This window comes from Triticum aestivum, chromosome 7B (assembly GCF_018294505.1).
Source record: "Triticum aestivum cultivar Chinese Spring chromosome 7B, IWGSC CS RefSeq v2.1, whole genome shotgun sequence".
Taxonomy (NCBI): Eukaryota; Viridiplantae; Streptophyta; class Magnoliopsida; order Poales; family Poaceae; genus Triticum; species Triticum aestivum.
In genome coordinates this window covers 514,348,038-514,364,384 of record NC_057813.1, presented here as the reverse complement: position 1 = coordinate 514,364,384, position 16,347 = coordinate 514,348,038, and the positions used below count along the sequence as shown (strand labels likewise).

At 49.3% G+C, this 16,347-nt stretch overlaps 1 protein-coding gene and 1 pseudogene across 2 annotated transcripts; one reads left to right on the top strand and one right to left on the bottom strand.

Moving 5' to 3' along the window:
* Window positions 1-258: 258 nt before the first annotated feature.
* LOC123158116 (ethylene-responsive transcription factor 1-like) lies at window positions 259-2,573 on the top strand (annotated as a pseudogene).
* Window positions 2,574-4,448: 1,875 nt separating this feature from the next.
* On the bottom strand, window positions 4,449-5,462 carry LOC123160393 (uncharacterized). Of its 2 annotated transcripts, none has more exons than XM_044578214.1 (3): window positions 5,307-5,462; window positions 4,856-5,191; window positions 4,449-4,758 (listed from the first exon to the last, which is right to left on the bottom strand). In XM_044578214.1, exons 1-3 carry the CDS (start codon window positions 5,310-5,312, stop codon window positions 4,708-4,710), a joined length of 393 nt encoding a protein of 130 aa, XP_044434149.1. In that variant the 5' UTR covers window positions 5,313-5,462; the 3' UTR covers window positions 4,449-4,707. The 2 variants fall into 2 exon arrangements, with proteins under 2 accessions (XP_044434149.1, XP_044434148.1); XM_044578213.1 differs by having other exon boundaries at window positions 5,292-5,439.
* Window positions 5,463-16,347: the final 10,885 nt, after the last annotated feature.

Here is a 16,347-nt window from a genome sequence, read left to right as displayed (position 1 = left end):
CCCGACCCCCCCAAGTAGAAACATTCGCTTTCGGCACCTTCCTCGTGCCTTCCGCATGCCACGCGGCCGCTCGCTAATGTGTGGTCCCCACAACACGCCCCTTCATGCCGCCACGCGGCCACCATCTATATAGGGGACTGGCCTTACCCCCTGCAAACCCACCCTTGTTGCCCCACTTTATTAAAATCTCTGCCTATGTACCAATTCCATTGAGGCCCCTCCCCCGGTGACGACTGCAACAAGGTACCAGCGGTCATCATGTGCGGCGGAGGGAACCTCCCGGATGTCGAGGTTCCCGCAGTGAGGCGGAAGGTGATGAAGGCAGTGTTGTGGCCCGAGAAGAAACAACCCCGATGGAGCGCCAGTGGGGGCCAACACTTAATGGGGCTCGGCGGGCGCCGGGGACTTGGGCTGGACGACGAGGATGAGGACTTAGAGGCCGACTACAAGGAGTTCAAGGCCAACTACGGGGACTCCAACCTGGAGCTCCAGCGTGGTGGGGTGTCTGAGAAGGATGACGATGACGAGGTCATCGAGACCAAGCCCTTTGTCGCCATCAAGACGTCGCTCTCCCAAGGTATCCACTGCGGGTGGCTTGGACTAATTTTTAATGTGTGTATCATTACCTTTAGTGATTGACTCGTGTCTACCCTCATCCAAGTTTATTAATCTCTCCTCATATTTTGGGTCAAAGTACCACCTAATTAACTAGTAAAATGTTAATGAATGATATAACAAAATTATTGGATTCTTATTTTAATGTAGTTTTGATATTATTTTTGCTATGATTAACTTGTATTTTATTAGTTAAAATCATGGTCAAAATTTGACTCAAAATACGAGGGGGGGTTAGTTACCAGGACGAAGGTAGTAGAAGTAAGGAGTGTTGTTGGAAGGGTATGGTTCGGCGGTGTTACTCATGTTTGTTTAGTGATTTTGGATTGGAAGTGCTATCATGGAGTGATTTGGGTGAAGGGTTAGGCTTTTTCCATTTCTATGTTATGTTCGGTTGGCAAGCTCTTCCCGACACTGATCTTTTCTTTCGGATAAGTGATTTTTGTTGTTAGGTTGTCGATCTTTTGATTTATACTCTTGACCTTTGATGGTGATCCATAACTTTACCGTTTAGTCAAAAGGGGTAATCTGCAAAAGGGCCAAATTTCTTTGCTTGGTGGTCTTGGCCTCTTGAATTGTTTCCTTGTAAGATGGTTGTAGGTGTGCGTGAGGATTGTTCTAGACTTGGTTCATTTATCAGTCTAAAGGATTATTCTGATGTTCATTGAATTCGACTGAAAAAATATGACCTTGATTCTGAATCATCTATAATGTAATTTGTGGATTAACAATTGCAAAATGATGTCAAAGGTCTATAACATGAGGTATGTTTATCGGCACCTTGGATTTTTTTATTAAGTTGTAATTTTTATTTCATTTTATTTGTTTTGTAGGTGATTGATGATGCATTCACCCGAACTTGACCCATCATGGTCCAGTGTTCATTACGATCAATATATTTTACATATAAATTCATGTCCATGATGAAATTATTTACTTTTGTGAGAGAAGTTTGTCTGTGTTGGTCCCTCTTGGCATTGACATTGATCTTCCATTGCAGATGACTTAAGCACTATGAGTACCGCTGGTTTTGATGGTCCTTCAGAAAGGCCAGCAAAAAGGAAGAGAAAGAACGAATTCAGGGGTATCCGTCAGCGCCCCTCGGGTAAGTGGGCTGCTGAAATCAGAGATCCTAGCAAGGGTTTCCGTGTCTGGCTTGGTACTTTCAACATTGCTGAAGAAGCCGCAAGAGCTTATGATGTTGAAGCACGTAGGATCCATGGCAAGAAGGCCAAGGTTAACTTTCCAGAGGAACCAGCAGTTCAGGAACCTAAAGCACCCAAGCCAAGCACAGCACAGGAATTTACTGTTACACCACTAATCAACAACCTTGTCAAATGCTTCCGTGTACCAGTCTGTTGACGTTGCATCAAACCAGCCACTTGTTCAGCTTGATAATGTGTCATTTGTTCCTGCAATGAACTCCGCTACCCCTATTGAAGCTCCTGTTATGAGCATGTACTCTAACCGGGGAAGCAACACGTTTGGCTGCTTTGACTTGGGCTGGGAATATGACATCAAGACTCCAGATATATCATCCATTGCTCTCATATCCACCATTGTTGAAGGAGCAGAATCTGCACTTGTCCAGAGTAACACCTACAACCCAGTGGTGATTGTTGAAGGAGCTGAACTTGCGCTTGTCCAGAGTAACACCTACAACTCAATGGTGCCTCCTGTTATGGAGAACGATGCTGTCGATTTTGAAGCTTCGAGGTTTTTTATGAATGATGGTGTGGATGAGCTGATTGATAGCCTTCTGAATTTTGATGTGCCTCAGGATGTCGTCGGCGGGATGGACCTTTGGAACTTTGATGACATGCCAATCTATGGCGAATTTTTCCTGAGGGATTCAAACCCCTGTGTATCGGAGGTAAGCCTTCGCAATTTAGATGTTCAGTCTGAAGTTGATAATCTTTTCATTACTCTGAACTTTTTGTTCTGTGTTTAAGGAATAGGAATATGGGAGACTGGGAAGCACCATATTGTGACCTTCGTCCAGCATATGCTTATGTTCAAGTTTAGATGCAAAAAAGTGCATCCTGAATCTGTTTTGTAATCGACCATTTTTCCCTAGTTGACTGCATGTGTGGCAGCCATTTAGGATGAACCGTTGTCTTTATCTTTTGTTAACTTTGATGTCATCGCTACCATTTCTGAATGTGAACAGCATGGATATGTGTCTTGTTTGCTTTAATATGTGCATTTGATTGCTTTTTCCCATTAGTTCTGGCTATTTAATTGGTGATAGAAGTAACCTATGTATCTAATTTCCGAGCATAAGCTTATATGTTGAATATGGATACGCCTGGCTGCTTGCACAATTTCTGTTGTACAAGTCTGGTAAGTTTTCTGGAGGTTTCAACCTCTTTTTCGAATAAGGATGTGCAAGCCAAACTGTCCTCATCTTTTTTGAAGAAGGGCGTGCTAAGCCAGATTGTACTGTACATTATACCTCTTCATTTCAAGCTCTGGAAAATATACCAGTTACTAGTCTTTGATACTAGATGTGTGATCATAAGTAGTCGTTCTTTCTACATGTAGTTCTTCTCAGCGATGTAGTTCTTACATAAACAGTTAGTGCGCCCAATTCCTGATTTGAGGGATTGGTTCCATTTCAGTACATTCTTATAGCAATGCATTTTACTATCGCTCAGCCCCTCTCGTCGTGAGAAGACATGTGAAACACGTATACATTTCACTTGATTTATTGCTAGAACAATCACCAAATTGGTGGTCTCATGTCACTTTCATTTTAGGTCCTTGATTTGATTTGACATCGACATAAGTAGTGCATGTCACCTTCTTATGATGAGTATGTTATTATTACTCGACAATCATGGGGCTCACCGAGGATAGTTTTGTGGAGGCTATTTTGTTACTCACATGGAGGTTGGTTTTCGTTATCAGAATACTATTAGAAAGCTGTCCCTCCCGCGATCACAGAGATTACATCAAAGTGAGGTACTGTATGAGACAACTTCCATGCGGGTATTTTTACAGCTACCAACCGTGCATACAAGCTCCAAAGTAGTCCAAGCAGGACAACAATTTGTCGAAACTTCTTGTTGTTTTGTCGATTCATGGCCAGAGCTTGCTGGAGGCTGTTCTGGAGAGCCAGTTGTTTTCTTCCCGATGACTCCTAATTCTGGTAGACCAGAAAACGGAGCATCTTGTAGTCCTAAGAAGAATGAGCTTGGGATGAAGACTATAATTTACCGGAAGTGTTGTTCTAGCCCCGAGTTCATGTGAGCTCGGGTGAACAGTAAAAAAACTGATATATTGTGTGAAACTTTGACAAATTTTGATAGCTTGCAAAATTTCATAACCAAATGACATTCGTGTAAAATGTAGCAAAAAACAAAATATATTTTCTAAAATGCGTTTAAAAATAAGATTTTGGAGCATCGGTTTTCTTTTTCTTTTGCCACATTTTACACTAATGTCATCTAGTGATGAAACTTTGCAAGCTATCAAAACATTTGTCAAAGTTCAATACAAAAATAATCAGAATTTTCTGAATTTTTTTTGATTTTTTTATTTATTTTCCTGTTCACCCGAGCTCACATGAGCTCGGGATCATAACAGCCGCTTCCATAATTTACCCTCATCTTTCATTTGTGAGTATGCATTTTATTTTATCATTATTATTTTTTTTGCAGGTGGATGAGTATGCATTTTCAGGAGTATAGTACTTTGACGGTGAGAGTACAGAGGCTAGGCCGTTTGTACTTAATCTCTCTAGCTATCACGTTTTTATGGACCGATTATTTCCACTATAATCGATTGTTTGATTTCTCCTGTCAGCAAAATGCCGCCGATTGCTTGCCACGAACAACCTCAAAAAACGTCAGTCTTAATCTACACTCTCAACACAATGACCCAGCCCAGCCTAGGGCCCTAGGCACGAGACCAGACCTGCTGCTGGTCTTGGAATACAACTTGCGGTGGAAACAGAAACTAGTAGCTAGAAAGCATTACAAGTCATAATCAGCCCAAGAGATCATCACAAAACAAAACACACAGCATTCGACCGGCCGATCGATCTACTCCTTGTCAAGAACGGGCATGCAGCATCCTATCCACAAGTGTTCAGGCGACGCACGAGTTGAGGCCCAGGCACTCCATCCACAGGCTCCTCTTCTGCAGAAAGGCATCATCCGACCAGAGAGAGAAAGTCAGCTCCACTTCGAACCATACTGAGCCAATTCAAGTCTGTGGCCGTGCCGCTCGTACGTACCCGTCTTGGCCGGTACCGGCGGGAGGCGAGCTCCGGCGGAGTCACCTGGTACAGGTCCTCGTCGACCGGCCGCACCACCCTGGACGCGGAGGCGGCTCTGGACGTGGCTCGCGCCAGGCCGCCGCCTTCCGGCGCCTTCGCGCGCCTCCCCTGCTTCTCCCGGGCCACGTCGCTCCTCGTCTTCTTGGGCGCCGGCTTGCGCGGAGGCGGCGAGTACTTGAACCATACGTCGCTGCAGTCCTCCGGCTCCGGGGCGTAGCGCTCGGCCGGCGGCTCGTCGTAGCCGTGGCAGTAGTTCCACTCCCCGAACGCCGGCACCTGCCGCCTCCTCGCCTTCTGCAAAACCGAAACCACAAATGCTTAGCCAGGTGATCAGAAACTTCAAACACTCCTACTCCGATCGATCCTTGTTGGATGGTTCCCGGTTGACACATACACACTTGACACTTACATCCATCTGGCTTGCGCGGCACGGGGTGCGGACAGAATGAGGTGGAGAAGAAGAGAAGCAAAGCTGGGGCCGGAGGGGGTGAGGTGAGTAGGAGGAGTATTAGCTAACAGAATGGAATGGGGCCTCCAATGGCCGGATGCTGATATTTATAGCGAGAATGGGAATGGGAGGAGCGATGCAATGCAACACTAATAATCAGAGGAACGGCTTGGCGACCGGGGATAGGGTGCAGAGACACGCGGCAGAGGCCGCATCAGCAATGGAAGGACCTTCGCAGAGGCGCTGTACTAGCTTGCTGTAGCATGCAGCGGTAGGCTGACAATGGACGCAGCAGCAGTGGCCGCTGGCCCGGTGTGGTCGCAAGCTTTTACTGCTGCACATGGGGGCTTCGCTTCCTTGCTGCACGTCGCGCCGGGTTCCGGCTGACTTGCAGCCCCTTTGTCGCGCTCCTCTTATTTCGGCATCATTGCAGGCTGATTATCTTGGGAGTATAAACCAAAATACGCATTTCAAAGCTGAGCTTGGCAAATATATACTTTTACGTGATAGCTTCTCCAGTCCAACCGAAATTGGACATCTTGGATCCAATACAACTTGTTGAGCAAAGTAGTTCACTCTGGCCCCCCATGAAGCTCCGCTCGAGGCGTCTCGGGCATTGGCATAACCCTAGCTCGCGCCGTCACCGCCATCACCCCCTCTTTGCCAACAGAGAAGGCCTCCTTGGAAGCAACTGTGCCAATCCCCCCATCTAACAAGCTTATAAGAAAAAGTCATGTGTATCTGTTGGTGTCAAAACCGGCGGATCTCGGATAGGGGGTCCCGAACTGTGCGTCTAGGCGAATGGTAACAGGAGACAAGGGACACGATATTTTATCCAGGTTCGGGCCCTCTTGATGGAGGTAAAACCTTACATCCTGCTTGATTAATATTGATGATGTGTGTTACAAAAGTAGATCTACCACGAGATCAAGGAGGCTAAACCCTAGAAGCTAGCATATGGTATGATTTTTGTTCGTCCTACGGACTAAAGCCATCCGGTTTATATAGACACCGGAGAGGGCTAGGGTTACACAGAGTCGGTTACAATGGTAGGAGATCTACATATCCGTATCGCCAAGCTTGCCTTCCACGCCAAGGAAAGTCCCATCCGGACACGGGACGAAGTCTTCAATCTTCTATCTTCATAGTCTTGGAGTCCGGCCGATGATGATAGTTCGGCTATCCGGACACCCCCTAGTCCGGGACTCCTTCAGTAGCCCCCGAATCAGGCTTCAATGACGACGAGTCCGGCGCGTATGTTGTCTTCGGCGTTTGCAAGGTGGGTTCTCCTTCGTGCTCCATGTATTTGCCGGATAGTGTCCGGTTGCTTCATAAATGCTGCGCTCCTTGGCTTCTACATTCAATAATGGCCTTCTTCCACGTGTCGTACGAATGCGAAAAGCCAGGGTATTCTTACGTTTTTCCCCCTAGCTGCGCGGATAAGCTGCCTATAAGAGAAGCGAGGATCCAGATCCAAATCACACCACCCTCCTTCCGCAAGTACTCATCGAGCCGCATCTGACAAAAAATCCATTCCAACATGGACAGTCGACGCGGCTCCTCTTCTCGCGCTCCCAGTCCTAAGCCAGGAGATTGAAGGAGATGCTCAGTCCCGCATAGCGAGTTAGTGGTGCTCCAAACATAGGGATACCTTCCCCCGGCCTTTATGGTTCCGGTTCGAGCCGGACTGGCCACCTACAAGGGCGGGAAGCAGGCGGAGAGCGTCCCCAATCCCTCCAAAGGAGAGCGGGTATGCTTCGTCTCCTACTTGATAAGGGGACTCGGATTTCCTATACATCCGTTTCTCCGGGGGCTCCTGGAGTTCTATGGACTCCAACTCCACCACCTCACCCCTGCCTCTATTTTGCACATCGCGGGCTTTGTAGCTCTTTGCGAGCTGTTCTTGGGCATCGAGCCCCATTTTGCGCTGTGGAAGAGGCTGTTTTGCCTCGTACCCCGTTCTCACAAGGGGTCGATATATCAAGTGGGCGGAGCCGAAATATGGCGCATCGCCGGGACCGGATATCTATCCGGAACTCCGAAGAAGGCGTCCGAAGACTGGCCTTCGGAGTGGTTCTATATGGAAGACACCCCGCTCCCGGATCCAGTTCGGATCGGCCTCCCGGAGTTTAGCAACGCTCCTCTGAAGAAACGCCTGAGTTGGCGCCCGCGGAGCCCTCAACGGGAAGAGGATAGGAGCATCCATTATCTGATGGGTCGGATACGGCTACTAGCCCATTCCGGATTAACCATGATTGGAGTCATGGCCACATGCATTATGCGAGGGGTGCAGCCGCTCCAATATAGGGGCCACCCCATGTGGGATTTTAACGGGGAGAATGACGTCACCCGTCATGGCCGCACGGGACCGGGATCGGCCGCCGATCTGGTGAAGATCCTGTCCGGCTTGTATAAGGGGGAGGAGGAGGACTTCCTCCGCTCGAGTCCATTGAATGGATTCTCCATGAATAACCCTCGAAGCTGGGTAAGCGGATGCTTAAATATCCGATCCGCGCTTTCAAAGATAAGTGTCTTACCTTATGGTTTCGACGCAGGAACTGCGCCGGGATGTGGAGGGCATAAAAAGCCCGAATCCACAACCCGAGGATCCGGGAAGATCCCTTGATCCGGCCTCTGAAGAGGATCCGGACATTAAGGTGGATTTAATTGACGGGGTGTTCCACCAACTCAACATAGATAATGCTTTAGTCGCCATTACGGCTAACTACCCCGGTTTGTGTCCGGCTTCCCAGGTGAGTACGACCGAAGTCCTGACACCGTTACTTTTTTAATGCTTATTTCTGACCACCGTGCACCAATGGTGCTCGGCAGGAGGTGCCTTCACGGCAGGAAGCCGAGCCCGCGGTGACTGACCAAACGAGGTCAGTTCGGCCTAACAGGCGGAAGAGGAGTGCAGGCGAATCAAAACGTCGCCGCAAAGGTACGGTGCACCATTGTCCTTTAAGGGAAAGACTCCTGGGAGGCATATTAATGCTCATGATTCTTCCAGGAGAAAAAGCACTCGCCGGACTGAGTCTGGAGAGGGTGCCCACCAAGCCTCCGCCAGCCAGGCTCCAACGCCTGGTCCGGAAGGGGAGGCGAGCGCAAGGCGCGAGCCGGACGCTCCTCCAAAGGAGGATGCCGACAGGTTGTCCGCCACCAGGTCTGAGGTGGAGAGCGCCATGAATCATAGGCGCCGTCGCACAATTCTTCGTGACGCGTGTTTCTCCCCTGAGGCGTTAAATGCCTTTAATGCGGGAGACGCGCACCTCCGTGCTGCTCAAGATGGTTTAACCAAAGCCACGGAGCAGTATGTAAAGGACATACGGGTAAGGAATTTTAATGGCTATATATGCCAGTAGCCCCCGAGACTTAAAATAGTTAAACTAACTTATTTAAGGATCATTTGTTATGCAGGATCTTACTGAGAAGAATACCCACCTGTCTCAGGAGCTTCAAGAGTGCAAGGCCCAACTTGAGGCCGCACTAGCCGCTGCTGGGGGAGCCACGGAGACCCCCTCTAGTAATTCATATTTTAAAAAGAGAAGTAGTTTATAAAGTGTGGCGTGTGTGTATAGTCTGACAATAGTATTGCAGAGGATGTCGGACTAGATCCGGACAAGCAACAGCTGCTGCGCCAGGTGAAGGCCGGCGAGAGGGTGCTTATGAGGGTGCAGCAGGAGAGGAACAAACTCCAAGATGCCAACACCCAGCTGGGCGAAGAACTAAAAGATGTTCGGGTCCAGCTGTCGAACTCCGTAAAGGAGAATCGGCGGCTTCGTCGCGGCATTTATAGTAAGTGCTTGAGCAAACTCTTTTGAAAAGAAGAGTTCAGCGAGGAAGTCGATTGACAGAAATATGTCTGTAGGTGTGCTCACAGGTCGTCCGGCGGAGGAGATGCCTGGTTCCACGGGAGACCCTCTTCCCGAGCTGCTGCAACTGCATGAACGTGTTCGGCAGGCGATGAGCGGCGTCGTTCAGGCCTTATGGCCTTCCGTCTCCCTACCCGAGGGTCTTGGGGGGCTTGCTGAGAAGCTTCAGGGAGTACGGCGGCGGCTCCGTCTGTGGAAGATATCGACCTGCCGTCAAGGCACCAGGGAGGCCTGGGCCATGGTGAAGACACGGTACCCGAAGGCTGACCCAAACCACATGGCCGAGGTCGGACCTCCGGGGCCCGATGGGAAGGAGATCCCTGTGAGCCTAATGTACGGCCAAGTAGAGTTGGCCACGAAATATTCCGAACAGGACTGTAAATTAGACAGCCTGTTAGATGGGATTGAAGAGGAGTACAATCAGTCAGTTTGACGATGTAATTTAAAAATGACATGTAAAATGCCTTCTAGCCGGATTGTAGATCGTTTGTCTTTGTGGACCTTTTCGCTTCAACCTCGGGACCCAACAGTCCAGAGTGTGTCTGAATACCCTTACGGTTATAAAAGAACCGGGGCATGCATGGAGACAAGGCGTAGGGGTCATAATTTCTTTATCAGACAAGTGCCCAACTAGCTATGTTATATTACATGGTTAGTAAGAAACATCTTCCAGGGAGAATAGTTCCCTTAAGGGTTCCTTTCCCTGGGAGGCATGCCCTAAAGTGCATGTCCGGACTGCGAAAATAGCAGAAAAAGCATCTGGGGGCAGATAAATAATTAAGTAATAAATCATCTTTCAGGTCACCGACCGAATATTCCCTTAAGAACACTAGCCTTCGGCTTCACCCTGTCTGAGGTACACATCCGGCTGACCCGGCAGTAACAATCGCAGAGGTGCTCCCTTTACCTCCTAGCCGAACAATCGGGAACGGAGGGGTAAGCACAGGAGCCAGGCAACCCGGCTTGGCCAAAACTTAAGTCATATCGATGCATACAATGGTGATCAAAAGGTACATGCGGAAGTGTGACACATGTGTTGGGCATGAAGCCCATATAAATAAGCTTTTGTTAAAGAAGCCCCCAGGTATAACGAGTGCGAGTAGCACATCGAGTAAGTGCGAACAAAGTGCAGCTCAGCCCTCAAGAGGTTTGTGCTGAAGAAAGGGGAGGAGAAAGGAGGGAAAACAAAGACAGCGAAAAAATATGAAAGGTGGACGGAGGAAGGAGACGAACCCTGAGTCCGGCGCTAGGCGTAAAATCTTCGGAGACGGGCTGCGTTCCATGGGTTTGGCTCGAGTCGGTTGTCAGATGCGTTGCGTAGACGGTATGCACCGCCGGTAAGGACTTGGTCAATGATGAAGGGACCTTCCCATTTGGGCTTAAGTTTGTCCTTTTTCTTGTCCGGCAGGCGTAGAACTAGCTCGCCAACGTTGTAAGTTTTGGCTCGTACTTCTCTGCTTTGATATCTTCGAGCCTGCTGTTGATAGAATGCGGAACGGGATTTTGCCACATCGCGCTCCTCCTCTAAAGCGTCCAAACTGTCCTGCCGATCTAACTCGGCTTCTCTTTCCTCGTACATGCGCACGCGAGGTGAGTCATGAATTATGTCGCAGGGCAAAACTGCCTTAGCGCCGTATACCATACAAAATGGTGTGAATCCGGTTATGCGATTTGGCATGGTCCGCAGCCCCCAGAGTACGGAGTCGAGCTCCTCTACCCAGTGCGTGTTAGATTCCGTGAGGGATCGCACTAATCTGGGTTTGATGCCGCTCATGAGTAGACCATTTGCTTGTTCCACTTGACCGTTAGTTTGAGGGTGGTAGACTGAAGCGTAGTCGAGCTTGATGCCCATTTTTTTGCACCAGAGTTTAACCTCGTTGGCCGTGAAATTCGTGCCGTTATCAGTGATGATGCTGTGGGGGACGCCAAAACGGTGTACTACCCCGGATATGAAGTCTATCACAGGTCCGGATTCTGCCGTTTTAACCGGCTTGGCCTCTATCCATTTGGTGAATTTGTCCACCATGACCAATAAGTATTTGTGCTTGTGGGTTCCCCCTTTAAGGGGTCCAACCATGTCAAGCCCCCAGACCGCGAACGGCCAAGTGATGGGTATAGTTTTGAGGGCGGTGGGTGGCATGTGGCTCTGATTAGCAAAGAGCTGGCAACCAACGCATCGTTGGACTAAGTCCTGAGCATCTGCCCAGGCTGTCGGCCAATAAAATCTTGTACGGAAGGCCTTGCCTACAAGGGCACGGGCTGCAGCGTGGTGCCCGCCGAGTCCGACGTGAATTTCAGCCAGGAGATTTCGCCCTTCCTCTTCGGAGATACACCTTTGAAGGACTCCAGTTGTGCTTTTCCTATAAAGTTCTCCCTCATGGACCTTGTAGGCTTTAGATCGCCGGACTATGCAGCGGGCCTCATTTTGGTCTTCGGGAAGTTCCTGCCTGATTAGGTAGGCTAGGAATGGTTCCATCCATGGGGCAATTACTGCCATTATTTCGTGGGCTGAAGGTGTTATTTCATTGGCTGAGCCACCGATTGTGTCAGAATGTTCTGTGTCGGGTGGTGCAATTGGTTCCGGGTTGTTATTTCCGGACTCCCCTTCCCATAATACGGATGGCTTAAAGAGTCGTTCCAGGGAGATGTTTGGAGGGACGGTGTCGCGTTTTGCGCGGATACGTGCCAGCACGTCTGCTGCCTGGTTATTATCCCGGGCTACGTGGTGGAATTCGAGTCCCTCAAACCGGGCTGACATTTTTAGCACAGCGTTACGGTAGGCTGCCATTTTCGGATCCTTGGCGTCAAAGTCTCCATTTATTTGGGATATTGCGAGGTTTGAATCCCCACGCACCTCTAGGCGTTGAATACCCATGGAGATTGCCATTAGGAGACAATGTAGAAGGGCCTCGTATTCGGCTGCATTGTTGGAGTCCATGTACATTATTTGGAGTACATATTGGACTATGTCTCCGGTTGGGGACGTCAAGACGACGCCAGCCCCCAAGCCCGCCAACATTTTGGAGCCGTCGAAATGCATGATCCAATTGGAGTATGCGCCGTACTGTTTAGGGAGTTCGGCTTCGGTCCATTCGGCGATGAAGTCAGCCAGAACTTGCGACTTGATAGCTCGCCGTGGTTTGTAGGTTATATCAAATGGTAAGAGCTCAATGGCCCATTTTGCAATCCTGCCCATCACGTCGCGATTGTTTATAATGTCGTTGAGAGGTACTTCGGAGGCCACCGTTATGGAACACTCTTGAAAGTAGTGTCGCAGCTTCCGGGATGCCATGAACACCGCGTACGCTATCTTTTGATAGTGTGGGTATCGGGACTTGCATGGGGTTAAGACAGTGGATACGTAGTACACTGGTTTTTGAAGAGGGAATTTGTGCCCTTCTGTTTCTCGTTCGATGACGAGTACCGCGCTGACAACTTGATGTGTTGCTGCGATATATAATAGCATTGGTTCGCCCAGGTTGGGCGCGGCCAGGACCGGATTTGTTGCTAGTACGGCTTTAATTTCTTCGAGTCCGGCCGTGGCAGCATCCGTCCATTCGAAATGTTCGGTGCGCGGGAGGAGGCGATAGAGGGGCAGTGCCTTTTCTCCCAAACGGGAGATGAAGCGTCTTAGAGCCGCCACGCATCCGGTTAGCTTTTGTATTTGCTTGAGGTCTTTTGGGATATCCAATTGTGATATAGCTCGGATCTTGGCTGGGTTTGCTTCAATTCCTCTACCGGATACAATGAAGCCCAAGAGCTTTCCGGCTGGTACGCCGAAAACACATTTTTCCGGGTTGAGCTTAATGTCATATGCTCGGAGGTTGTCAAATGTTACCCTCAAGTCGTTTACTAGAGTTTCGACGTGTTTGGTCTTGACGACCACATCGTCTACGTATGCCTCGACTGTTTTGCCTATCTGGGTGGCTAGACATGTCTGAATCATGCGCTGATATGTTGCGCCGGCGTTTTTGAGTCCGAAGGGCATTGTGTTGAAGCAGAATGGTCCATATGGAGTAATAAATGCCATTGCAGCCTGGTCTTTTTCCGCCATCTTGACTTGATGGTATCCGGAGTATGCGTCAAGGAAGCACAATGAATCGTGCCCTGCGGTAGCATCGATGATTTGGTCGATGCGAGGGAGAGGGAAGGGGTCCTTTGGACAGGCCTTGTTAAGGTCTTTGAAATCGACACAAAGGCGCCATGATTTGTCCTTTTTGGTACCATTACCAGGTTGGCTAGCCAGTCCGAATGTTTGATATCTTTGATGAATCCGGCTTCTAAGAGTTTGGCTAGCTCCTCTCCCATTGCCTGTCTTTTGGGTTCGGAAAATCGCCGAAGAGCCTGTTTGACTGGCTTGAATCCTTTTAGGATATTTAGATTGTGCTCTGCCAGCCTGCGTGGGATTCCTGGCATGTCTGAAGGGTGCCAGGAGAAAATGTCCCAATTTTCCTGAAGGAATTCTCATAGTGCGGCTTCTACATCAGGATTTAATTGTGCCCCAATGGAGGTCGTCTTTGTGGGGTCCGTCGGATGGACCTAGAATTTGACTATTTCGTCTGCTGGTTTAAAAGAGGTGGACTTGGACCTCTTATCGAGTATCACATCGTCCCTATCCACCATGGAGCGCAGCGCAGTTAGTTCCTCTGCCGCTAAGGCTTCGGATAATGCCTCTAGGGCTAGTGCGGCTGTCTTATTTTCAGCGCGGAGTGATGTATCTGGATCACTGGCAAGAGTGATTATTCCATTGGGTCCGGGCATTTTGAGCTTCATGTACCCGTAATGGGGTATAGCTTGGAAGATTGTGAATGCCTCTCGACCTAACAAGGCGTGATATCCGCTGCCGAATGGGGCCACTTGGAATGTGACCTCTTCGGACCTGTAGTTGTCCGGCGAGCCGAACACTACATCTAGCATGATTTTTCCTGTGCATCGTACTTCTCGACTAGGGATTATTCCCCTGAAGGTTGTGCTGCTTCGCTCAATGCGGCTCCAGTCAATTTCCATTTTTTGAAGGGTTTCTTCGTAGATGAGGTTTAATCCGCTGCCGCCATCCATGAGTACCTTGGTAAGACGAAAGCCGTCCACTATCGGACTGAGGACCAATGCGGCTAGTGCTCTAGCTGTTCGGAATTTAGGTTTGTCACTGGCATTGAAGGTGATAGCCGTGTCGCTCCATGGATTTGCTGTTGCTACTTGGTAGACTTCGGCGAGGCTGCGGATTGTTCGTTTCCGTATGTTATTTGATGCGAAAGTCTCGAAGACTATTAATATCGTACTGGTACTGCTGGGCTGGTTGCCCGGGGCTAAAAAGCCTTCGCCACTTTTGGCCACCTGCCATAGTATCCAACATGCTCGGAGGCTATGTGTTGGAGTGGCGCCCTCCGTACTGTGGATTTTGTAGGGTCCGTTGAGCCATCCCTCCAGTACGGTTCCGTACCCTTTAGGGGTTTTTTGCTTTTTGGTTTTTAACCCAGGTGCTTGAGTATGACGCACTCTTTTATTTCGGACTGGGGTTGTATTCAGGGCCGGATTGTCCCAGAACCTAGTTTCGGTTTTCCAGGCACTCTCCATCGCACAGTATTTTTGTACAATGGTCGCTAGGTCGGCGAAGCGTGTAACTTCGCGATGACTGATGGCGTTTATGATTCCCTTGTCCGTGCAATTGTTGCAGAAAATTGAAATCACGCTTTCTTCACGGCAGTCCTTTATCCTGTTCATAACCAGGAGGAATCTGGCCCAGTAACGATGTACTGTTTCATCGGGCTCTTGCCGTATTTGAGATAGATCGCTTATGTTTGGGTGGGCGGGTGGAATTAAGTTCGGAACCCCGCCCGATCTGAGGCTCAAAGGCCAAGAAGCTTCCGGATTCGGAAGCTTGGTTTGTTGGATGCTTTCCAACGAATCTAGTCTGATGCCTGACTCTAGGTTCAGTATTTGATTGGCGTCCGTCCCCCCGCGGGAATCCGGCATGGAGGGATCGGGAATTCGGACATAGTTGGTTTTCAACATAGAAGAAGAGTCGCCGCATTGTTCCTCTACCACAACAATGTGGTGGGTAGCCTAGGGAGAGTTAATTTCTCTCAGATCGGTTTTAAGCCCAATCTGATCATAGTCTGTAGCGACTCCCAGGGCGGCGATGCGATCCAAGAGCTCGTTTACGGAGGAGAGCTCAATCGGATCTAACTGCTCGGTGAATTCCGAGCTAACGTGAAGATCGCTTTTGATGACCTGAGAGGTCATCGTCGGAGCGGTGGTCGAACAGGTGGTCATAAGAAAACTGCCTAGCCGGATAGTTTGGCCGGCGGCCAAAGCTCCCTTGACGACGGCGCCGTCTTTAAAGACGGGAAAAGGCATCCTTCCTGATTGCGACGGCACAGAGGAACTCTCAATGAAAGCACCAATGTCGGTGTCAAAACCGGTGGATCTCGGGTAGAGGGTCCCGAGCTGTGCGTCTAGGCGGATGGTAACAGGAGACAAGTGACATGATATTTTACTCAGGTTTGGGCCCTCTTGATGGAGGTAAAACCCTACATCCCGCTTGATTAATATTGATGATGTGTGTTACAAGAGTAGATCTACCACGAGATCAAGGAGGCTAAACCCTAGAAGCTAGCCTATGGTATGATTGTTGTTCGTCCTATGGACTAAAGCCATCCGGTTTATATAGACACCGGAGAGGGCTAGGGTTACACAGAGTCAGTTACAATGGTAGGAGATCTACATATCCGTATCGCCAAGCTTGCCTTCCACGCCAAGGAAAGTCCCATCCGGACACGGGACAAAGTCTTCAATCTTGTATCTTCATAGTCTTGGAGTCCGGCCGATGATGATAGTTCGGCTATCCGGACACCCCCTAGTCCGGGACTCCCTCAGTATCCCTTAGTATTAAGCCTATTTATCCACTGAAAATCGGTGTCGGCGAGGATTTGCAGCTCCACCTACATGCGGGGAGTTATGGAAGTGGAGGTGGCACGCACTCTACGACGAGCGGCGTTTGCTGCTCCAGCTCGGTTGTGCTGGTGGCTAGGTGGCAGCTAGTTTTCATGTGTGGTCTTCTTCCTAGCGGACAGCGCCAGATTTGAAGTTTGTTCCCTCCTCCCTCTGAGCGCCTTTTATTGAATTCATGC